Source organism: Triticum urartu, chromosome 1 (assembly GCF_003073215.2).
Source record: "Triticum urartu cultivar G1812 chromosome 1, Tu2.1, whole genome shotgun sequence".
Classification (NCBI taxonomy): domain Eukaryota; kingdom Viridiplantae; phylum Streptophyta; class Magnoliopsida; order Poales; family Poaceae; genus Triticum; species Triticum urartu.
The window spans coordinates 10,346,714-10,370,063 of NC_053022.1; the positions used below are offsets into that span (position 1 = coordinate 10,346,714).

Here is a 23,350-nt window from a genome sequence, read left to right on the forward strand (position 1 = left end):
TATGTTCCTAGAGAAATTTTAGTTGAAAGTTGATAGTAGCAATTATGCGGACTAGGTCCGTAAACCGAGGATTGTCCTCATTGCTTCATAGAAGGCTTATGTCCTTAATGCACCGCTCAGTGTGCTGAACCTCGAACGTTGTCTGTGGATGTTGCGAACATCTGACATACACATTTTGATAACTACGTGATAGTTCAGTTAAACGGCTTAGAGTTGAGGCACCGAAGACGGTTTTTGAAACGTCGCGAAACATATGAGATGTTTCGAGGACTGAAATTGGGATTTCAGGCTCGTGCCCACGTCAAGAGGTATAAGACCTCCGATGATTTTCTTAGCCTGCAAACTAAGGGAGAAAAGCTCAATTGTTGAACTTGTGCTCAGATTGTCTGAGTACAACAATCGCTTGAATCAAGTGGGAGTTGATCTTCCAGATGAAATAGTGATGGTTCTCCGAAGTCATTACCACCAAGCTGCTTGAGCTTCGTGATGAACTATAATATATCAGGGACATATATGATGATCCTTGAGATATTCGCGATGTTTGACACCGCGAAAGTAGAAATCAAGAAGGAGCATCAATTGTTGATGGTTGGTGAAACCACTAGTTTCAAGAAGGGCAAGGGAACAAAGGGACACTTCATGAAACGGCAATTCAGCTGCTGCTCTAGTGAAGAAACCCAAGGTTGAACCCAAACCTGAGACTGAGTGCTTCTGTAATAAGGGGAACAGCCACTGGAGCAGAATTACCCTAGATACGTGGTAGATGAGAAGGCTGGCAAGGTCGATAGAAGTATATTGGATATACATTGTGTTGATGTGTACTTTACTAGTACTCCTAGTAGCACCAGGGTATTAGATACCGGTTTGGTTGCTAAGTGTTAGTAACTCGAATAAAAGCTACGGAATAAACGGAGACTAGCTAAAGGTGAGCTGACGATATGTGTTGGAAGTGTTTCCAAGGTTGATAATGATAAGTCGACGCTCCCTCTACCATCGAGATTGGTGTTTGCGTTGAGCATAGACATGATTGGATTATGTCTATCGCAATACGGTTATTCATTTAAGGAGAATAATGGTTACTCTGTTTATTTGAATAATACCTTCAATGGTCTTGCACCTAAAATGAATGGTTCATTGAATCTCGATCATAGTGATACACATGTTCATGCCAAAAGATATAAGATAGTAATGATAGTACCACCTACTTGTGGCACTGCCACTTAAGTCATATCGGTATAAAACGCATGAAGAAGCTCCATGTTGATGGATCTTTGGACTCACTCATTTTTGAAAGGATTGAGACATGCGAACCATGTTTGTTGGTAGATATGCATGAAGAAACTCTATACAGATGGATCGTTTGGACTCACTTGATTTTGAATCACTTGAGACATGCAAATCATACCACATGGGCAAGATGACTGAAAGCCTCGTTTTCAGTAAAATGGAACTAGAAAGCAACTTGTTGGAAGTAATACATTTTGATGTGTGCAGTCCAATGAGTGCTGAGGCGTGTAGTGGATATCGTTATGTTCTTACTTCACAGATGATTTGAGTAGATGTTGAGTATATTTACTTGATGAATCACGAGTCTGAATTATTGAAAGGTTCAAGTAATTTCAGGGTGAAGTTGAAAGATCGTCGTGACAAGAGGATAAAATATCTATGATATGATCATAGAGATGAATATCTGAATTACGAGTTTGGCACAGAATTAAGACATTGTGGAAATTGTTTCACAACTAATACAGCCTGGAACACCATAGTGTGATGGTGTGTCCGAACATCATAACTGCACCCTATTGGATATGATGCATACCATGATGTCTCTTATCGAATTACCACGATAGTTTATGGGTTAGGCATTAGAGACAACCACATTCACTTTAAATAGGGCACCACGTAATTCCGATGAGATGACACCGTATGAACTATGGTTTAGAGAAACCTAAGCTGTCATTTCTTAAAAGTTTGGGGCTGCGACGCTTATGTGAAAAAGTTTCAGGCTGATAAGCTCGAACCCAAAGCGGATAAATGCATCTTCATAGGACACCCAAAACAGTTGGGTATACCTCCTGTCTCAGATCCGAAAGCAATAAGGGATTGTTTCTAGAATCGGGTCCTTTCTCGAGGAAAAGTTTCTCTCGAAAGAATTGAGTGGGAGGATGGTGGAGACTTGATGAGGTTATTGAACCGTCTCTTCAACTAGTGTGTGGCAGGGCACAGGAAGTTGTTCCTGTGGCACCTACACCAATTGAAGTGGAAGCTTATGATAGTGATCATGAGACTTCAGATCAAGTCACTACCAAACCTCGTAGGATGACAAGGATGCGTACTACTTCAGAGTGGTACGTAATCCTGTCTTGGAAGTCATGTTGCTAGACAACAATGAACCTACGAGCTATGGAGAAGCGATGGTGGGCCCGGATTCCGATAAATGGCTCGAGGCCATAAAATCCGAGAGAGGATCCATGTATGAAAACAAAGTGTAGACTTTGGCAGAACAGCTCGATGGTCGTAAGGCTGTTGAGTGCAGATGGATTTTAAAAGGAAGACGGACAATGATGGTAAATGTCACCATTAAGAAAGCTCGACTTGTCGTTAAGATGTTTTCCGACAAGTTCAAGGAGTTGACTACGATGAGACTTTCTCACTCGTAGCGATGCTAAGAGTCTGTTGGAATTATATTAGCGATTACTGCATTATTTATGAAATCTTGCAGATAGGATGTCAAAACATTGTTTCCTCGACGATTTTCTTGAGGAAAGGTTGTATGTGATACAACCGGAAGGTTTTGTCAATCCTGAAAGATGCTAATAAGTATGCAAAGCTCCAGCAATCCTTCTAAGGACTGGAGTAAGCATCTCGGAGTTGGAATGTATGCTTTGATGATGATCAAAGATTTTGGGTTTATACAAAGTTTATGAGAAACTTGTATTTCCAAAGAAGTGAGTGGGAGCACTATAGAATTTCTGATGAAGTATATGTTGTTGACATATTGTTGATCAGAAATGACGTAGAATTTCTGGAAAGCATATAGGGTTATTTGGAAAGTGTTTTTCAATGGAAAGCCTGGATTAAGCTACTTGAACATTGAGCATCAAGATCTATAAGGATAGATCAAAACGCTTAATGGTACTTTCAAATGAGCACATACCTTGACATGATCTTGAAGGTGTTCAAGATGGATCAGTCAAAGAAGGAGTTCTTGCCTGAGTTGTAAGGTATGAAGTTAAGACTTAAAGCTCGACCACGGCAGAAGAAAGAGGAAGGACGAAGGTCGTCCCCTATGCTTTTATCATAGGCTCTCTACAGTATGCTATGCTGTGTACCGCACCTGAAGTGTGCCTTGCCATGAGTCAGTCAAGGGGTACAAGAGTGATCCAAGAATGGATCACAGACAGCGGTCAAAGTTATCCTTAGTAACTAGTGGACTAAGGAATTTTCTCGATTATGGAGGTGGATAAAGAGTTCGGCGTAAAGGGTTACATCGATGCAAGCTTTAACACCTATCCGAATGACTCTGAGTAGCAAACCGGATACGTATAGTGGAGCAGCCATTTGGAATAGCTCCAAGTAGGAGCGTGGAGCAGCATCATAATATGACTAGAGATTTGCGAAGTACATACGGATCTGAATGTTGCAGACCCGTTGACTAAAACCTCTCTCACAAGCAAAACATGATCAAACCCAGAACTCATTGAGTCTTAATCACATGATGATGTGAACTAGTTTAGTGACACTAGTAAACTCTTTGGATGTTGGTCACATGGCGATGTGACCTGTGAGTGTTAATCACATGGCGATGTGAACTAGATTATTGACTCTAGTGCAAGTGGGAGACTGTTGGAAATATGCCCTAGAGGCAATAATAAATTAGTTATTATTATATTTCCTTGTTCATGATAATCGTTTATTATCCATGCTAGAATTGTATTGATAGGAAACTCAGATACATGTGTGGATACATAGACAACACCATGTCCCTAGTAAGCCTCTAGTTGACTAGCTCGTTGATCAATAGATGGTTACGGTTTCCTGACCATGGACATTGGATGTCGTTGATAACGGGATCACATCATTAGGAGAATGATGTGATGGACAAGACCCAATCCTAAGCCTAGCACAAAGATCGTGTAGTTCGTATGCTAAAGCTTTTCTAATGTCAAGTATCATTTCCTTAGACCATGAGATTGTGCAACTCCGGATACCCGTAGGAGTGCTTTGGGTGTGCCAAACGTCACAACGTAACTGGGTGGCTATAAAGGTACATTACAGGTATCTCCGAAAGTGTCTGTTGGGTTGGCACGAATCGAGACTGGGATTTGTCACTCCGTGTAAACGGAGAGGTATCTCTGGGCCCACTCGGTAGGACATCATCATAATGTGCACAATGTGATCAAGGAGTTGATCACGGGATGATGTGTTACGGAACGAGTAAAGAGACTTGCCGGTAACGAGATTGAACAAGGTATAGGGATACCGACGATCGAATCTCGGGCAAGTACAATACCGCTAGACAAAGGGAATTGTATACGGGATTGATTAAGTCCTTGACATCGTGGTTCATCCGATGAGATCATCGTGGAACATGTGGGAGCCAACATGGGTATCCAGATCCCGCTGTTGGTTATTGACCGGAGAATGTCTTGGTCATGTCTGCATGTCTCCCGAACCCGTAGGGTCTACACACTTAAGGTTCGGTGACGCTAGGGTTATAGAGATATTAGTATGCGGTAACCCGAAAGTTGTTCGGAGTCCCGGATGAGATCCTGGACATCACGAGGAGTTCCGGTATGGTCCGGAGGTAAAGAATTATATATAGGAAGTGCTATTTCGGCCATCGGGACAAGTTTCGGGGTCATCGGTATTGTACCGGGACCACCGGAAGGGTCCCGGGGGTCCACCGGGTGGGGCCACCTGCCCCCGGGGGCCACATGGGCTGAAGGGGGTGCACCTTGGCCTATATGGGCCAAGGGCACCAGCCCCAAGAGGCCCATGCACCAAGAGAAGAGAAAAAAAGGGAGAGTCCTAAAGGGGGAAGGCACCTCCGAGGTGCCTTGGGGAGGATGGACTCCTCCCCCCCTTGGCCGCGCCCTTCCTTGGAGGAAGGGGCAAGGGCTGCGCCTCCCCCCTCTCCCTTGGCCCTATATATAGTGGGGAAAAGGAGGAGAAACCATACCTAAGGCCTGGCGCCTCCCTCTCCCTCCCGTGACACATCTCCCTCCTCCCGCAGCGCTTAGCGAAGCCCTGTTGGAATCCCGCTACTTCCACCACCACGCCGTCGTGTTGTTGGATCTCCATCAACCTCTCCTTCCCCCTTGCTGGATCAAGAAGGAGGAGACGTCGCTGCTCCGTACGTGTGTTGAACGCGGAGGTGCCGTCCGTTCGGCGCTAGGATCATCGGTGATTTGAATCACGACGAGTACGACTCCATCAACCCCGTTCTCTTGAACGCTTCCGCAAGAGATCTACAAGGGTATGTAGATCCACTCCTCCCTCGTTGCTAGATGACTCCATAGATTGATCTTGGTGACACGTAGGAAAATTTTGAATTATTGCTACGTTCCCCAACAAAGATGTCTCCCACAAAGCTTTGAAGCTCTCAATATCCGGTTCAAGATCCCGGTTCAAGAAGAATTTATCTCTTGCAAAAAGTTAAAAATTGCCGAAGAGGACCTGCTGCCATGATGCGCGGTTCAAACATGGGTATCCCGCCTTATTGGCCTGACATATTATTGATCACATGGGGGCTTCTGCTTCATAAAGCGGGGTCTCTGTTATTTTTACATCATGCATGGTTACACTGAGTTTCTGTTTTAAAGCGGCCTCCGGTTTACCCCTTGAGTTAGCTTTTCAAAAGCTTTATATCATATCACTTGGGGGCTTGGTCGTGTCCGAACCATAGCAACGCCATTTGGTAGGCGAAAAGCCACAGCATCACTTGGGGACTTGTGGTCACGTCTGAACCATAGTCACGCCTCTTGATCGGCCTAGTGCCACAGCATCACTTGGGGGCTTGGTCGAACCCGAAACATCGCTACACCTCTTGATCGGCGAAAAGCCACCACATCACTTGGGGACTTGTGGTCACGTCTGAACCATAGTCACGCCTCTTGATCAGCCTAGTGCCACAGAATCACTTGGGGGCTTGGTCGAACCCGAACCATTGCTACACCTCTTGATCGGCATAATGCCACTGCATCATCTGGGGATCTGGCTGACTTGAACCATAGCTACGCCTATTGGGGGCTTGGTCGTGTCCGACCATGGTAATGCCACTTGATCAGCTCAATAGCCTCTTTTTGCAAATGGTTTTATCATTGCCTTTAAAATTTTGCTTTCCTTTGGATAAATATTTCTGTTGTTGCATTTTTAAACCGACAAATTCTTAAACCGGTTCGACTGTCAATTACAAATTGGCGGAACACGGTCAAATCTTAATCCGGAGACTATCTGCCCAGTTTGATTTTATGTTACCATCTTATTATGGAGTAAACCGGTGTTCATTAACCCGGCTTGACTTTCAACTACAAGTTGTCAGTACGTGACTAATTATAATCCGGCGATTATTAACCCGGTCTGGTTTCGACTATAAGTCGCCAGTATTATATATGATTAATCCGGTGTTTATCACAACCCGGTACGGTTTATCATAAACCGGCACAATATGGAAGGAGTTATCAGTACTCAAATTTGGGTTATTACCTTTACTACAAAAAAGTTGGTAAACCAGCGATGTGATTCAATGTCACAGGTATGATATATTTCATATTTGATTATTCTTAAGTGTAGCCTTGGTTATCAACCCAGGTTATATGTTGGGCATTATGACCCGTCCGGCGGTAAACCGCCAGGACACTTTAAACTTGTTGTATGCAGAAATAGGTTGAATAAAGTATGATGATAAATTATCCGGTGTTTATTAAACCGACCTGGCTTTAAGACGATAAGTCGCCAGTATATGATGAGAAATTATCCGGTGTTTATTAAACCGACCTGGCTTTGGACTATAAGTCGCCAGCATATATTTGGATTGCGCCATTGAAATCATGCGCTTATAAATCATTGGATTATATTATTCAAATAGCCAACATGGCTGGATTTTTATTATGGTTATTAATATTATGATTGAGGTTTTCAAAGTCGCTTTAGTGCAATGGATATGAATATAATTTATTCTGCAATGGAAGGAATAAGTCCCAAGTCGCTGCAGGCTTACGACCCGACACTTGGGGGCTACATTATTCTAAATTGAGATTATATCAAATATGCAAGTCTCATGTCGCTGCGAGCATGCACCATGACACAGGCCATGGTGGTGCTATCTCGGTAGACCTTTGCAACAAAGTCCTTATTGCAAAGACCATGAGGGCAATAAGCTAGTTGTTGCAAAGGTCCCTAGTTGGCTGGACGGTAGATCGGATGATTATTTCAGGCAGCATCTATTGGCTACCAAGGCGGCCGATCTAATGGGGTTATCGTCCGGCGGACGCATAGCACTGCCTCTAATCCTTTTGGAGCGCCCTTTATAGAAAATATGACGTCGCCGTGTACAAGCAGAAAAGTTGAAGTGTAGTGAGGCGAAACTTCGTGTGGTGCTCGTGTGAAAGGCAAAACTTTGGTCTCATCACATCGTGTACCAATCAGCCTAGCTGCCTAGCTACGCAACTGGAGTACTGTGCTGATCCGTGACCGTGTGTGTCACGGGCGTCAACGTCAACGTCACGGCCGTCTCTCTCTAGCTACTCTCATATGATTGCAGACAGACTTTTCTGTGAAATAAGTTGATGATATTTCCGTTGGATAGTTTTTGTTTGTTTCCCTTCTGGTAGGAAAAAAAATAGTACTATGTCCGATCTGAAATAAGTGACGCAGTTTTAAACTAACCCTAAGGTCAATTTACCTAGAAACAATTAAATTACCTACAAGGTCAATAAATTGTGAGTTTAGATGCTATGAATAAAATGGAATGATCTTTTCATTCCCGTATATATAGACTCAGAAATTAATGTGCAGGCAAGGTGAAATTAGTGTGGAAAGGACGAAGACATGCAGGATGCAGATTGCAGGCCATTATTTGATTGGCCTGTGCACATGTACAGAACGCTCAACTGCCACTTGTGTTGCACAGCTAACGCGCACATGATAGCAGCAGCAGCTTCGACTCACTTGCCGTGTGTTGACCGACTTAGGACCTCATAATAGTGGACATCATTGGTTAAATATAAATAGGGTCACGGTGTGCACGGAACCGCATCCCCAACCAAACACAAGATGCAAACACTAAGCAGCAAAATGCGAGCTTTGTTCTACCTCTGCCTACTGTTTGTGCCGTGCCTTCTTCTCTTGCAAGAAGCGCGTGCGGCGCGCCATGGAGGTGTCTCACTGAGCTCCCAACGCATGGCGCTCCTCCACTGGAAGGCTACCCTTGCAAGCCCATCGCTGCAGATGAGCTCTTGGCAGGAAAACACCAGCCCCTGCAACTGGACGGGCATCATGTGTACGGCTATTCACCATGGCCGCCACATGCCTTGGGTGGTTACCAGCATCTCCCTGCCAGATGCTGGCATCCGTGGCCAGCTTGGTGAGCTCAACTTCTCGGCACTTCCATTCCTCGCATATATTGACCTTGAGAACAATAGTCTACATGGTGCACTACCCGCTAGTATAAGCTACCTGTCATCACTTTCAGAACTTTACCTTGCCTACAACCAACTCACGGGAAAATTACCTTATGAGATTGGTGCCCTGAAAAGTCTCAGGGTGCTTGAGCTCCCATTTAACAGACTCATAGGACGAATCCCTGTGTCTCTGGGTAACCTAACAATGTTAACTCATCTTTTCATTCACCAGACCATGCTATCTGGCCCCATTCCTGAGGAGATTGGCAGGCTTGTCAACCTACAAGTTCTACAGCTAAGCAATAGCACCTTAAGCGGCATGATACCAAAAACCATTGGAAATCTGACCCAACTAAATGAGTTGTACATGTTTGCTAATCAACTTTCAGGATCTATACCCCAAGAACTAGGAAGGCTAGTTCATTTGCAAAATCTTCATCTTGCTGCAAATGATTTTTCAGGTCCAATTCCAATATCCATAAGCAATCTCACTAAGATGAACAACCTTGTTCTCTTCGAAAATCAAATAACTGGTCCAATACCCCCAGAACTAGGCAGCCTAAAGATGCCAAACCAACTTGCTCTCTACAGAAATCAAATCACGGGTTCAATACCCTCAGAACTAGGCAACCTCACTATGCTCGATGAAATTTTTCTCTATACAAATCAAATCACAGGTCCAATACCTTTAGAACTGGGTATCTTGCAGAATCTCCAAGTATTAGACTTGTGTAACAACCAAATAACTGGTTCAATTCCCCAAGAGATCGGCAATCTGATGAACCTCGAATATTTAGGCTTGTATCAGAACCAAATTTCAGGGTCAATACCAAAAACTTTTGGGAAGTTGCAAAGCATCCAAGCAATGTTAATCTTTAGTAATAAATTATCAGGTTCTCTTCCTCAAGAATTTGGGGATCTCATAAGCCTTGTTGACCTTGAGGTGTCTAACAACTCACTTTCAGGACATTTACCCACAAATATATGTTCAGGTGGCAGACTTCAATCTCTCCTTCTCTCATATAATATGTTCAATGGCCCCATTCCAAGGAGTTTAAAGACATGTACGAGTTTGGTTCGAATTAGCCTTGAGTCCAACCAACTAACAGGAGATATATATCAACATTTTGGTGTGTATCCACAACTCAAAAAGATGAGCTTCGCATCGAATAGACTCTCTGGGCACATCTCACCAAATCTAGGTGCATGTACCCAACTAATGGTACTGCGTCTAGCACAAAATATGATCATGGGATCTATACCTTCAATTCTTTCTAAATTGTCCAATCTAGAAGAATTAACACTTAATTCTAATCATCTGAGTGGTGAGATTCCACCAGAAATCTGCACTTTAGCTAATCTATATAGACTAGACTTATCATCAAACCGATTATCTGGATCCATACCTACATAGATAGAAAAGCTAAGCAGTCTAGGATACCTTGATATGTCTGGGAACAGATTGAGTGGATCAATACCTAAGGAACTAGGGGCCTGCGTGAAACTACAATCCTTGAAGATCAACAACAACAGCTTCAGTGGGAGTTTGCCTGGTGCGATTGGAAATTTAGCAGGCCTGCAGATCATGTTAGATGTGAGCAACAATAAACTCAGTGGTGTGTTGCCGCAGCAACTTGGGAGGTTGCAGATGCTAGAATTTCTGAATTTATCACATAACCAGTTCAGTGGCAGCATTCCATCCTCCCTTGCAAGCATGGTGAGCCTTTCAACACTCGATGTGTCCTACAATGACTTAGAAGGACCGGTCCCAATAGCACGGTTACTTCAAAATGCTTCAGCGAGTTGGTTTCTTCCCAATAAAGGTCTGTGTGGCAACCTCCCTGGCCTCCCACCTTGTTATTCAACCCCCATAGCTGCTCACAAAAAGGGGAAGATACTTGGTTTGCTTTTGCCAATTGTTCTTGTGATGGGTTTTGTCATTGTTGCTGCAATTGTCGTAATAATACTTGCTCGTAAGAAGAGAAATCCACAAGAAAGTGTTACCGCTGAAGCAAGGGACCTATTCTCTGTTTGGAATTTTGATGGAAGATTAGCATTTGATGATATTGTAAGGGCAACAGAAGACTTTGATGATAAGTACATCATTGGAACAGGGGGATACGGCAAAGTCTACAAGGCACAACTGCAAGACGGGCAGCTGGTTGCTGTTAAGAAGCTTCACCAGAACGAAGAAGAGTTGGATGATGGAAGAAGATTTCGTAGTGAAATGGAAATCTTAACACAGATCCGACAACGAAGCATTGTCAAAATGTATGCATTCTGCTCCCATCCAACATATAAATTTCTCGTCTACGATTACATTCAGCAGGGAAGCCTCCACGGAATATTGGAAAATCAGGAGGGAGCAAAGGAACTAGATTGGACTAAGAGAATTGCTCTTGCAACAGATGTGGCTCAAGCAATATTATATTTGCACCAAGAATGCAGTCCACCTATAATCCATCGAGATATCACAAGCAACAACATATTGCTTGATACATCCTTCAAGGGTTTTGTCTCGGATTTCGGCACGGCAAGGATTCTTAAGCCCGATTCATCAAACTGGAGCGCACTCGCAGGAACGTACGGCTATATGGCTCCTGGTATGTACGAGTATAACCTTGTTTCTCACATCAAAAGTATTCATCTCTATCCATTTGTTCCTGATTCTAGTGACTTGATTTTGTGCAGAGTTGTCATACACATCTGTTGTGACCGAGAAATGTGACGTCTATAGTTTTGGCGTTGTTGTGCTAGAGCTAGTGATGGGCAAGCATCCAAGGGATCTCCTAGACGGTAGTTTGTCGAGTTGGGAAGAAGCTATGCTGGTGAAAGATATTTTAGACCAACGGCCGACGACACCAACAACAACAGAAGAGAAGAGCTTAGCTCTGCTCGTCAACCTGGCCTTCTCTTGCTTGGAATCTTCTCCACAAGCAAGGCCAACCATGCGGGAGGCATACCAAATGCTCATCCAGCAACCTTGTTCTAGTCCAAGTCCCGTGCCTTTCAGCGCACTTACATTACAGCAAGCGATGCATGTTGATGTATGATCTGAATTCTAGTGAGAACCGAGGGTCTATCGTGGTGGAGGTCGATAAAATGTTTCCACTTTTGACTTGAGTCACCCATATGCCACCTATATATACCCCATGTATTCCAACATGGGATGGGTTGATGGCTTATTATAAGTCTACGTATTTTTAGACACTCCTTATGCAATGAAAGATAACCATCGTGTGCCTGTGGTTTTTCCCGCAAGGGTTTTCCATGTAAAAATTGGTGTCATGTGTTCTTGATATTTCTCTTTTTGTTCGCTTGCTAATTTCTAAGAATGCAAAAATATAACTATATTGTACGTAGCTTGTAAAATATATGTAGTGTTTATACTTATATTTGCTTAGATGTAGTATCCACATGCGACACTTCCTTATGGTTGTTGTCTGCAATGGAGGTTGAAATGGTGTGCTACATTTGTCTCTTTTTGTCTACTGATTTCCCCCATGAACCTAAAAAGTAAAAAAAAAATGGAATCCAAAACTGGTGTGGTATCATGTAGTCCCGCTTTGTTCTCTGGGAATCAAGATAAAAATACCTTAGACCAAGCAGGACGATCACAATGAACAAATGGTCAATGCATAAACGTGAACAAATGAATGTAAACACATGGGGCTAGGTGCATAAAAATGCAAAATTACCACTGAGGAAAAGGACTTACGGAAGTCTGTAGGGCAGAAGTATGAAGTCCTTGTCCTTATGAAGCATTGGTTGTCGAGATTGAATGGAACAAACATACAACCTTCTTTTTCTTCATGCCTAATACACACTTAACAAAGGATGAGATGAGATGATATGAAATTCCCCAGGTGACAGACAACAGGAGAGCTAACGATGTTCCATAATAATTTCATTATCAGATATAAGTAGATATCACATCACCTCAAAATTCAACCCAGCTAGTGCAATCACAGACAGATAATGCCAACAACATGATGTACAACCGTATAGAGAACAGCTCGCTTTATAACTCACTATATTATTATTCCAAACCAATGGAAAAAAGACATTACATCATTCAACGAATTGCAGTGGTATATGACGCAAGATACAACGAAATTGTCCATGCAAAAACATAGTGCCGACCATTTACATCAAGATCAAACCTACACGTATTTTTTAGTTTCAGGTACGAATTGATGTGTGCGGCACCGTAGGCAGTCCAAGTTCATCCTCCTGCAACAACAGGCAAAAACAAGGAGAGCAAATTAGTTCATAAATTATCTCAAGTATCTCACCCATCGATTAAATCATGTGACAAAATAACAAAAAAGGTTTATAGCTTCAAGAACTATGATTGCAGGGGCTTGACATGAGCCGTCAATTTCGTCCTCGGGATATCAGCACCATAATCAATGTGACTAGAAACTAGTATGTCTCCCTATTGACATACCTGCTGCCGGTTTGCCGGGATTGCTGCATGACCACTTGGTGCAGCAGGTAAGTTAAGCTCAGAATCAAGATCTGTCTCCTTGTCTGGTTGGAGGTACGATGGGACTGAATTTGATTCGAAGTCCATATCAGCTTCCAAAGCATCAAGCTCTGCATTTTTCAACATACAAAATGAGCGCAGCAAACAGAGAAATGTCTTGTTGGTAAATTGATAGTACAGGGCTTACGACAAAAATGCCAAGGTAATGTTTCAGGTAAAATCCTAGACCTAAGAACTAATGCAAACTGAGAAAAAGTATATTTTTGGTCCCCTCAAGTTTACAAGTATGCATCAGATCCCTTACCTTTTTCTGAATGACATTTAGTCCCTCATGTTTGAAAACCGGAGAAATCTCGTCCAAAACCAGAAATGAGAGGAAAACCGCTGATGTGTCAGATGTGTCACTGGTTTTCTCTCTCTGTTCCCCCCCCCCCCCCCCCCCCCCCCCCCCCCTCTCACCCAGTAGCAGCATTTTCACAAGCACCTTGTGTGCGTTCCCTGCACATCAATGGCGTTGTTGCTGAGCTCGAGGCCGACCATCATGAGCTGGTGGTAGCTGCACGCTGGCCACCGCCATGATGCCTGCGTCGCGGGCTGCCATACTAGCCACCCACAGCGACATTCTCTGGTGCGTCCATCACCGACACAATGAAGATGGAGAGAAGGCATCGGCCGCACCGAGGGACGCGGCGACGAGCTCACTGTCTCGCTTGCCCCACCACCGTGTCCCTGAGCTGGTGTAGCGTGGCGAACACCCTTGGCGTAACCCTCATGGTGAGGCAACAACACGACCCTCCACGGCGAGGTGACGCCATCCGGCGTGGAAGCCTCGACGCCTTCCAACCAGAGGCGCTGAGGCAGGCGCACTGGATCAAAGCGAGAGCAGCGCATGGTGTCCTCCCATGCAACAGCCATTAGGCCGGCTCGTGCCCGATGTGCGGCGGAGCGGCGTCCTCGGCGCAGCCACCTGGCGTGCAGCGCGAGTGCGACAAGGCCAGCTGCAGACCTGCAGTGGCGTTTTTGCGCATCTGCGATGGCCATTGGTCTGTAGGGTGAATGCACAGAAGCTGCTTGATAAAATGTCACTGCTGTTTCAGAGAAGGCGAGAGAAAACCAGTGACACGTCAATGGTTTTCCCCTTATTTCTGGTTTTGGACGAAATGTCTCTGGTTTTCAAATATGAGGGACTAAATGTCGACCAGAAAAAGATAAGGGGTCACATGTGTACTTCTTGTAAACTTGAGGGACGAAAAACATACTTTTCTCTTTGCTAGATCAAATTCAACTACAGAATTTAATTTGAAGAGGTAAGGAAAACTAGTTAACTCGGTAACTTTAAGGTGATAATATTTGCCGTTTGAATCATCTAGGAATATGAAACTGCAAATAAGAGCCATACCGCCCATAAGTTCCTCCTCATCGATGTCATCTGGGACATTGTAGCTTCTACCAAGGGTTTCTTGTATTTCATTGCTCACATCCATAAGATCCATCATCTCGCCGTGCATGCTCTGCGGATTATAACAGCTGGTATGGATTCAGATGTAATTCAAAAAAAAAGACAGGAAAAATAAGCAAGCAAATGACGAGTCTGGTACACAACAGGTGTTGCATACATCTATATCTTCAATCCTGACAGTCTTCATCATCCCTTTCAGCTCTTTATTGGCAGCCTTCATTGCAGTCATCTGTTAAATGAAAGACAATTCAACATAAGTTTGGGAGCCAGAATCAGAATCTACATTGAACTAGATAGGAAACTAATTCAATGTACAGAAAGCATGTGCAGTATAAAGATTAGAGACTAGAACTAGATTAATATGTTGCTGCCACAAAAAGAATGATTAATTCCTATAGGATAATCAGGTCCATATATTTAACTAAAGCCAGGAGCATGGAGCAGCAATAGCATTCCCACTTCTGTCTTGTCCATGTCAAGAGCTTGCTAGCGTTCGAAATCAGCAGTTACAAGTAACTGAAACTCTGTAAATGTGAAGAAGTAATAAAAAAGCTAAAGGTGTATGAGAGCACATCAACCAGATTCAGGATTCGGCTATACCTCCTCGGACAACCTTTTAGATGGTGACTTACTGACTTGACAGCATTGATGGGTGGCAGCATGGACCGGCGAGCGACCGTGAAGAGAGGAGAAGAAGACGTCGCTGCAGAGTGCTGCGGGCATTTCATCGAACAGGTGATGTGCGGTAACTAATCTTTATGGCCCCTGAAATCGACTCCCAGACCATGAAAATCAGCAGAAACAATCTCATTCTCTTCATACATCGCACAAATCACCACAAGTTGAGAAGAGCAGCTAGCTTCTTGTCACAGCAGAGCTCGCAGGCGTGGTCGGTGGCGTCGTCCTGGAGCTAGCCGGCGAGCGGGCATGGCAGTCGCTGCAATTGGCGCGGGCACGGCCCGAAGCTCGGTGGTGGGGGGTCGTGGCGCGGCTGGGACGCAGCTCGGGGTCGGCCGGACGACGGCGACGGGGCGAACCAAACCAAAAAAAGTACGTACGGCCCAAGTGAGTGAGAGCGGCTCAGTGCTATGGGCCCGGTCCAGTGCCAGTTTCCCCTGTTTTTATTTGGTTTTCAAGTTTTTACTGATTTCTTTTGATTCAGGGTGGCTTTTTTGTTTTATTTTCTAATAATTATTCTCGTATTTTTTTTATTTTGTACTCCCTCCGTCCCATAATGTAAGACATTTTTTGGCACTACACTAATGCCCAAAAACGTCTTACATTATGGGACGAAGGGAGTATTTACTTATAATTAGAAATCTCATATATACGAACATTTTTTAAAGTATATTAGCTTTTGTAAAAAAATTAATATATGTAATCTTGTTTCAAAAATATTTTAAGAATATAATATATCTTTTATCAAATAAATTCAGGTTCGCCTATTGGAACCCCTAACTAGGGTCTAAATAGGGTCTCTGCACGTTGCTACCTCGATATCTCCCTCCTAGCGGTATCGTCGGCGGCCAGAGGTGTGGGGACTCATCTCGTCCATAGTTCTTAGTTATTTTTCAGTGGACATGTTGTGTCATGATATCTTTCTTTGTACTAGCTACTGTTTTCTATGACTAAAATGAAATATGATACACTTTTGGGTGTCAGGGTTGAGCTTCAAAGCTGGAAAATTAGAAATTGACTAGGAGCATAGGCTCCCACTTGGCCTAATGTAGGTTTGCTCTCGTACCTGGTCGAGACCTTACCACTAGGCTCGAGTGCAAACTTCATGGCGTCTGGGATAGGGAGACTGTGCAGCGTGCAAGCAAGTAAAAAAACATCCTAGTGTATTACCCGCTCCCAAGACGCCGCATCCGAGGTCATATACTTGTTGAGCCTACAATCTGTCACTCATCACCAGAAAATGCCCGCAAAAAGGGTAAATCCGGAACATTGGAGTTTGCTCAATACAAACGAATGGCCAAGGGGCAAAAAAGAAGAAGATATTCCCTCTGTTTTCATTCACTCTGCATATTTGCTTTCTCCTAAGTCAAACTTTAGAAAATTTGATCAAGTCTATAGAAAATGATATAAGCATTTATAATAATAAAAGTATATGATGTGAAATATATTCACTCAATGATTAATCCAATAGTATGGATTTGGTATTATAGTTGTTAACAGAATTTTGTACTACATTTGGTCAAAATTTCACTTAAGAAAAGGCTAATAAGCGGAGTAGATACCGACGTAATGAGTATATACAGTTTCAAGAAGAGGTATTTATAGTTTTTTGGGATTTTTCGTCGAACTGAAGTCTGAGTGTGCATTTGTAAACAGACAGATGTGTGTGCACAAAGCAGAGCAGTGTTCCTTTCTCAGCCACTCTGCTGCATCTCTCGTCTCGCCTTGGGAATTCGGTGCTTGCTTTCTCCAGTATGTCATGCGTATATACCGATTAGGGAATTTGATACCAATTCAACCTAAAAACTCCATCCAAATTTAATCAGCTTGTGCCACACAGACATGATAACAACAGGATGTACAGCAAATCGTAGTGGTACACGAAGAAAGACACAACGAATCTGTTCTGTCCATGCATAAACAAAGGTGTCGACGATTTACGCTGAGAACAAACCAACACCGTAGGTAGTATATAGATTTGAATCCATGTGTGTGCTACTGTACTCTAGGTAGTCCCAGTTCACCCTCCTGTCCTGCACAAGCAGAAAAAGAAACAAGCACCAGGTCAGACAAAATCAATTAGCTGAGCAGATCATTTCCAGTGTTTTAGAGTCAAGCTTAATTAGGCATCTACAGAGACTGGAATCAATCGAGCAAATCGAACTTGGTTAGGTTCCGTATGAGATGCTGAACAGAGGTTTCAAAGCTCAAGATAATGTCTGTCCACCATATAACAAGATGATAGGCAACAGACGCTCAACACAAGGCAATTGTTTCCAAACCTCATGACCCGATCCATCATATATCATGGTATTGAGCCTCAAATACAGCAACAAAAAGGCACAGTTTTCACTTTTAGAAGAGGTTCATTTGAGTTGGCAGATGTAGTCCACATCTCTGCTCTCTGCTCTCTGGACTTCTACTATAAAGGCACAGTTTCGTCACCCGTCCGACCCTCCTAATTCCACACGCAGAAACCGGCCGGAAAGAAATCCAGCAAAGTATCCTTTTCAAAGTTATCAAGAGCAGGTGTGCTCAAGCAACCCTCAATCTTACTATGCTTTATCTTCGTCCCTGCATAAGTATAACTGCCGTTTCTGCTATGCGCATCTCTATGCACTGCTATTTTGGGGCTACCAAAGTATGGAAGCAGTAGTAATTAATTTGCAAACTTTAATTTAGACTGCTATGAGTGGAATGTTGGCATGTTGGATGTGAAAGCACTAGTAGTAGAAGTTTACCGAATCAACCCACTTGAGCTTGGAACTTTTCTTCAGTCAAGTGTGGTCATGATGCTGTTTTGAATTCCACAGGTTGCAGCCACTACCTCATTTGCCCTCGGACACATGACTTCCAACAAGACCTGCAGTCCATCATTTGTATTAACCAAAACTGAACATAGAAACCTTTAAATTTTTTACCATAGATAGAATTTCATCATGGAATTTTCCCACAGTTAATAGTTGCGCTGCGCCACCAGTCACGAGTTCTTGAGTTAAATTTTTTGTTCTATGCACTTGTAACTAAGCAGTTACAAGTTACATGATCAAATACACAGGAAATACTATCGAGCCAATTACATGAGATGCCTCAAATAAAAACCCTACTACAATGTTAACTGAATCACAGGCCCATTCAGTGCATAGGTTGTAGACGGAGGAGAATTTCTTATACTACTATAAAGGAACCATTATGTCACCCGTCCCACACGCAAAAACCAGAAAAAATACAGCGGCAAGAAAACCAAAAGAAAATCATTGGCTGTTGTAAATGAACAGGGAAGAAGAACACCGGTGTGGCCGCAGCAGCTGGTTCATGCTGCATTGCAGGGAACCAAAAAGAAAACCCTAAACTCCATGATAGTTCTGGTGATTTGGTGCTTTTGGCATTAAAGGAATAGCAGGGTCTTCGACAAGGGTTACATGCCAACTCAACGAGTCAATTATCAAATTAGAGCAGATGCAAAACACTCGGCTAGTCAAATTAAATTAAAGCATACATCATAGCTACTCGGTTAAGATTCGGGAGGATATTGCGCCACTGGGACTTGGAATGCAGCCATGAAGACTCCGACCCCCACGCACCTAAAGAATACCCGGGAACATTGGCGTGTTGGATGTTACATGACAATCAACACATAAAGAAAGATCTATTAGTAGTAGAAATTTACCTAATAAACCCACTTGATCTTGGAACTTTTCTTCAGTCAGTGTGGTCATGATGCTGCTTGGTTGTACAGGCTTTGAATTCCACAGATTGCAGCCACTACCTCATTTTTCCTCAGACACATGACTTCCAACAAGACTTGCGGTCTAGGATTTGTATTGACCAAAATTCAGCACATAGACCTTTATTTTTACCTCGGACAGAATATAATTCCACCACCAGTCACGAGTCCTTGAGCTAAATCTTTTGTTCTATGTACGAGGTGAAGCGAATAAGGGAAACAATAGTACTGTAGAGAAATAGATTAAGTCAAACTGCTTCAATTTCATTATGGAATTGTCATAACTGAAGCAGTTACAAGTTAAATGAACAGGAAATACTATCAAACCAATCACGGGAGATACTATCAAATGGGAACTCTACTGAAATATTAACTCAAATCCATTCAGTGCATAACTTTGAGAGGGAGGGGAAAAATGATTGAAGAGATGGCGACACCGAAGAAGAAAAACAGGCAGCCTCCACTCAACTTTTGTGCAGCCTCCACTCAACTCCTTTTTGAAAAAAAAAGCTTCCACTCGACTGCTGTGGTGCTTCCATTGCGGACAACAAATGCTTCCACTAAACTTTTGTGTGTTGACTGGGGACCTCATGACAATGGATGGCGCTCTAGCATCCCCAACATATGAAAATACATTAGTCTGTTAAATACTCATCAACAGAGTTGCATTGTGTATCGAATCACATCCCCAACATAATACATTATTGAACTCCAGATGCAAACGCTAAGCAACAAAATGCGACCTATGTCGTACCTCTGCTCACTGCTGGTGCACTGCCTATTTCTCTTGCAAGAAGCACATGCGGCGCACCATGGAGGGATCTCACTCAGGTCTCAACACATGGCCCTCCTCCACTGGAAAGCTACACTTGCAAGTCCATCGCTGCAGATGAGTTCTTGGCAGGAAAACACTAGCCCCTGCAATTGGATGGGCATCATGTGCACGGCTGTTCGCCATGGCTGCCGCATGCCCTGGGTGGTGACCAACATCTCCCTGCCAGATGGTGGCATCCATGGCCAGCTTGGTGAGCTCAACTTCTCGGCTCTTCCATTCCTCGCATATATTAACCTCGGCAACAACAGTCTCCATGGTCCAATACCAGCTAATATCAGCTCTCTATCATCACTATCTTATCTTGACCTCAGCTTCAACCATCTCAAAGGGAAAATTCCGTTTGAGTTTGGTGAACTGCAGAGTCTCACCCAACTTGATCTCTCATTTAACAGACTCACATGACATATCCCTGCGTCTATGGGCAACCTAACAATGTTAATCAATCTTGTCATTCACCAAAACATGGTATCGGGCCCCATTCCCAAGGAGATTGGAAGGCTTGTCAACCTACAAATTCTACAGCTAAGCAACAACACCTTAAGCAGCATGATACCAAAAACCATTGGAAATCTGACCGAACTAAATGCTTTGGGCCTGTTTGATAATCAACTTTCAGAACCTATACCCCAAGAACTAGGTAGGCTAGTCCATTTGCAAATTCTTGATCTTAGTTCAAATGATTTTTTAGGTCCAATTCCAATCTCCATAACCAACCTCACCAAGATGAACACCCTTTATCTCTACAAAAATCAAATCATAGGCCCAATACCTTTAGAACTTGGCAACTTGCTGAATCTCCAAGAATTAGACTTGTCCGACAACAACATATTACCAAGCTATCACTACTATACCTCTTTGAAAATCAAATGACTGGTTCCATCCCCCAGGAAATTGGCAATCTACTAAACCTCAAATATTTAGGTTTGTATCATAACCAAATTTCGGGATCAATACCAAAAACTTTTGGGAATTTGCAAAGCATCCAAAAGCTGCAAATCTTTGATAACAAATTATCAGGTTCTCTTCCTCAAGAATTCGGAAAACTCATAAGCCTTGTTGAACTTGGGTTGTCTATCAACTCACTTTCAGGACCTTTACCCGCAAATATATGTTCAGGCGGCAGACTTCGATATTTCTATGTCTCTTCTAATAAGTTCAGTGGCCCCATTCCAGTGAGTTTAAAGACATGTACAAGTTTGGTCCGAATTGACCTTCAGAGGAACCAAATAACAGGAGATATATCTCAACATTTTGGGGTGTATCCACAACTTATAAAAATGCGCTTGGCATCGAATAGACTCTATGGGCAGATCTCACCAAAGCTAGGTGCATGTACCCAACTAACACAACTATATCTAGCAAAAAATATGATCACGGGTAACATACCTCCGGTCCTTTCTAAATTGTCCAACCTAGTAGTACTAACACTCGATTCTAATCATCTCACCGGGGAGATTCCACCAGAAATCTGCACTTTAGCAAACCTATATAGCCTGAACTTGTCATCGAACCGATTATCTGGATCCATACCTACACAGCTAGAAAAGCTAACCAATTTAGGATACCTTGATATATCTGGGAACAGACTGAGTGGAGTAATACCTGAGGAACTAGGGGCCTGCATGAAACTACTGTCCTTGAAGATCAACAACAACAACTTTAGTGGTAGTTTGCCTGGTGCGATTGGAAATTTAGCAGGCCTGCAGATCATGTTAGATGTGAGCAATAATAACCTAAGTGGTGTGTTGCCGCAACAACTTGGGAAGTTGGAGATCCTAGAATTTCTGAATTTATCACATAATCAGTTTGGTGGCAGCATTCCATCCTCCTTCGCAAGCATGTTGAGCCTTTCAACACTCGATGTGTCGTACAATGACTTGGAAGGACCAGTACCAACAACACGGCTACTCCAAAATGCTTCAACAAGTTGGTTTCTTCACAATAAAGGTCTATGCGGTAACCTCTCTGGCTTGCCTCCTTGTTATTCAACTCCAGTAGCTGGTCACCATAAACGGAAGATACTTGGTTTGCTTTTGCCAATTCTTCTTGTTGTGGGTTTGAGCATTGTTGCTGCAGTTGTTGTCAATAATGCTTAATCATAACAAGAGAAAACCTCAAGAAAATGTTACTTCTCAAGGAAGGGACCTATTCTCTGTTTGGAATTTTGATGGAAGATTAGCATTTGACGACATTGTAAGGGCAACAGAGGACTTCGATGATAAGTACATCATTGGAACAGGAGCATACGGCAAAGTCTATAAGGCACGACTCCAAGACGGGCAGCTAGTTGCTGTAAAGAAGCTTTATCAGACTAAAGAAGAGTTGGATGACCAGAGAAGGTTTCACAGTGAAATGGAAATCTTATCACAGATCCGACAACGAAGTATTGTCAAAATGTATGGATTTTGCTCCCATCCAGCATATAAATTTCTTGTCTACGACTACATTCAGCAGGGAAGCCTCCACGGGACATTGGAAAATGAGGAGTTAGCAAAGGAATTGGATTGGCACAAGAGAATTGCTCTTGCAAATGATGTGGCTCAAGCAATATCTTATTTGCACCAAGAATGCAGTCCACCTATAATCCATCGAGATATCACGAGCAACAACATATTGCTTGATACATCCTTCAAGGCTTTTGTCTCGGATTTCGGCACAGCAAGGATTCTTAAGCCTGATTCATCAAACTGGAGTGCACTTGCAGGAACTTATGGCTACATAGCTCCTGGTATGTACTAGTACTACTATAACCTTTGTTTCTTATGTCAGAAGGACTCATCTGACAAATTCTAATGTTTTTATTTTGTGCAGAGTTGTCATACACATCTGTTGTGACTGAGAAATGCGATGTCTATAGCTTTGGAGTGGTTGTGCTAGAGCTAGTGATGGGGAAGCATCCAAGGGATCTATTAGACGGTACTTTGTCAAACGGAGAACAAGCCATACTGGTGAAAGATATCCTAGACCAACGACTGACAACACCAACAACAGAAGAGAATAGGTTATCTCGGCTCATCAAGTTGGCCTTTTCTTGCTTGGAATCTTCTCCACAAGCAAGGCCAAGCATGCGGGAGGCATACCAAATGCTCATCGAGCGACCCTCCTCCAGTTCATGTTCTGTGCCTTTCAGCGCACTTACGTTACAGCAAGTAAGGATGAGTTGATGACTTGTTGTATGTCCATGTATTTGTAGCCACTCTCCTGATATAGTAAAAGATACCATCATGTGCCCGTGGTTTTTTCCCGCAAAGGTTTTCCACGTAAAAATTGGTGTCCCGTGTTCTTGATATTTCTTTGTTTGCTCGCTTGCTGATTTCTGACAATGCACAAATATAATTTGTTTTGTGGGGTGCTTGTAAAATGTATGCAGTGTCTATGTTATATTTGTTTAGACATAATACCCACATACGACACGTTGTTTCGGCTGTTCTCTACATCCTACAAGGGTACTTGATATGGTGTATTAATATTTCTACATTTATCTACTAACTGGTGTGATATCAGCAGTCACGCTTTATTGTTCTCTGGGAATCAAGGT

General features: G+C 43.1%; 3 protein-coding genes across 4 annotated transcripts; 2 read left to right on the forward strand and 1 right to left on the reverse strand.

The window, feature by feature from the left end:
- Nucleotides 1-8,266: 8,266 nt before the first annotated feature.
- Nucleotides 8,267-11,903, forward strand: LOC125542210 (MDIS1-interacting receptor like kinase 2-like). Of its 2 annotated transcripts, XM_048705171.1 has the most exons (3): nt 8,267-8,587; nt 10,739-11,227; nt 11,316-11,903. In XM_048705171.1, exons 1-3 carry the CDS (start codon nt 8,278-8,280, stop codon nt 11,675-11,677), a joined length of 1,161 nt encoding a protein of 386 aa, XP_048561128.1. In that variant the 5' UTR covers nt 8,267-8,277; the 3' UTR covers nt 11,678-11,903. The 2 variants fall into 2 exon arrangements, with proteins under 2 accessions (XP_048561128.1, XP_048561119.1); XM_048705162.1 differs by lacking the exon at nt 8,267-8,587 and having other exon boundaries at nt 9,937-11,227.
- Nucleotides 11,904-12,705: 802 nt separating this feature from the next.
- LOC125534054 (vacuolar protein sorting-associated protein 60.1-like) lies at nt 12,706-14,620 on the reverse strand. Its single transcript, XM_048697385.1, has 3 exons — nt 14,513-14,620; nt 13,075-13,223; nt 12,706-12,857 (listed from the first exon to the last, which is right to left on the reverse strand). Exons 1-3 carry the CDS (start codon nt 14,607-14,609, stop codon nt 12,807-12,809), a joined length of 297 nt encoding a protein of 98 aa, XP_048553342.1. The 5' UTR covers nt 14,610-14,620; the 3' UTR covers nt 12,706-12,806.
- A 7,154-nt stretch (nt 14,621-21,774) lies between these two features.
- On the forward strand, nt 21,775-23,102 carry LOC125542224 (MDIS1-interacting receptor like kinase 2-like). The gene is made up of 2 exons (XM_048705180.1): nt 21,775-22,540; nt 22,624-23,102. Exons 1-2 carry the CDS (start codon nt 21,901-21,903, stop codon nt 22,974-22,976), a joined length of 993 nt encoding a protein of 330 aa, XP_048561137.1. The 5' UTR covers nt 21,775-21,900; the 3' UTR covers nt 22,977-23,102.
- Nucleotides 23,103-23,350: the final 248 nt, after the last annotated feature.

Bases quoted from the DNA above. Each gene is read 5' to 3' on its own strand.
- LOC125542210 (XM_048705162.1), top strand. From the start codon at position 10,072: ATGTCTGGGAACAGATTGAGTGGATCAATACCTAAGGAACTAGGGGCC. The intron at 11,228-11,315 runs GTATGTACGAGT...GATTTTGTGCAG, and splicing joins GTACGGCTATATGGCTCCTG to AGTTGTCATACACATCTGTT.
- LOC125534054 (XM_048697385.1), bottom strand. From the start codon at position 14,609: ATGATGGATCTTATGGATGTGAGCAATGAAATACAAGAAACCCTTGGT. The intron at 13,224-14,512 runs GTATGGCTCTTA...TGAAAAATGCAG, and splicing joins TGAGGAGGAACTTATGGGCG to AGCTTGATGCTTTGGAAGCT. The intron at 12,858-13,074 runs GTATGTCAATAG...CTGTTGTTGCAG, and splicing joins TCCCGGCAAACCGGCAGCAG to GAGGATGAACTTGGACTGCC.
- LOC125542224 (XM_048705180.1), top strand. From the start codon at position 21,901: ATGCTTAATCATAACAAGAGAAAACCTCAAGAAAATGTTACTTCTCAA. The intron at 22,541-22,623 runs GTATGTACTAGT...TATTTTGTGCAG, and splicing joins TTATGGCTACATAGCTCCTG to AGTTGTCATACACATCTGTT.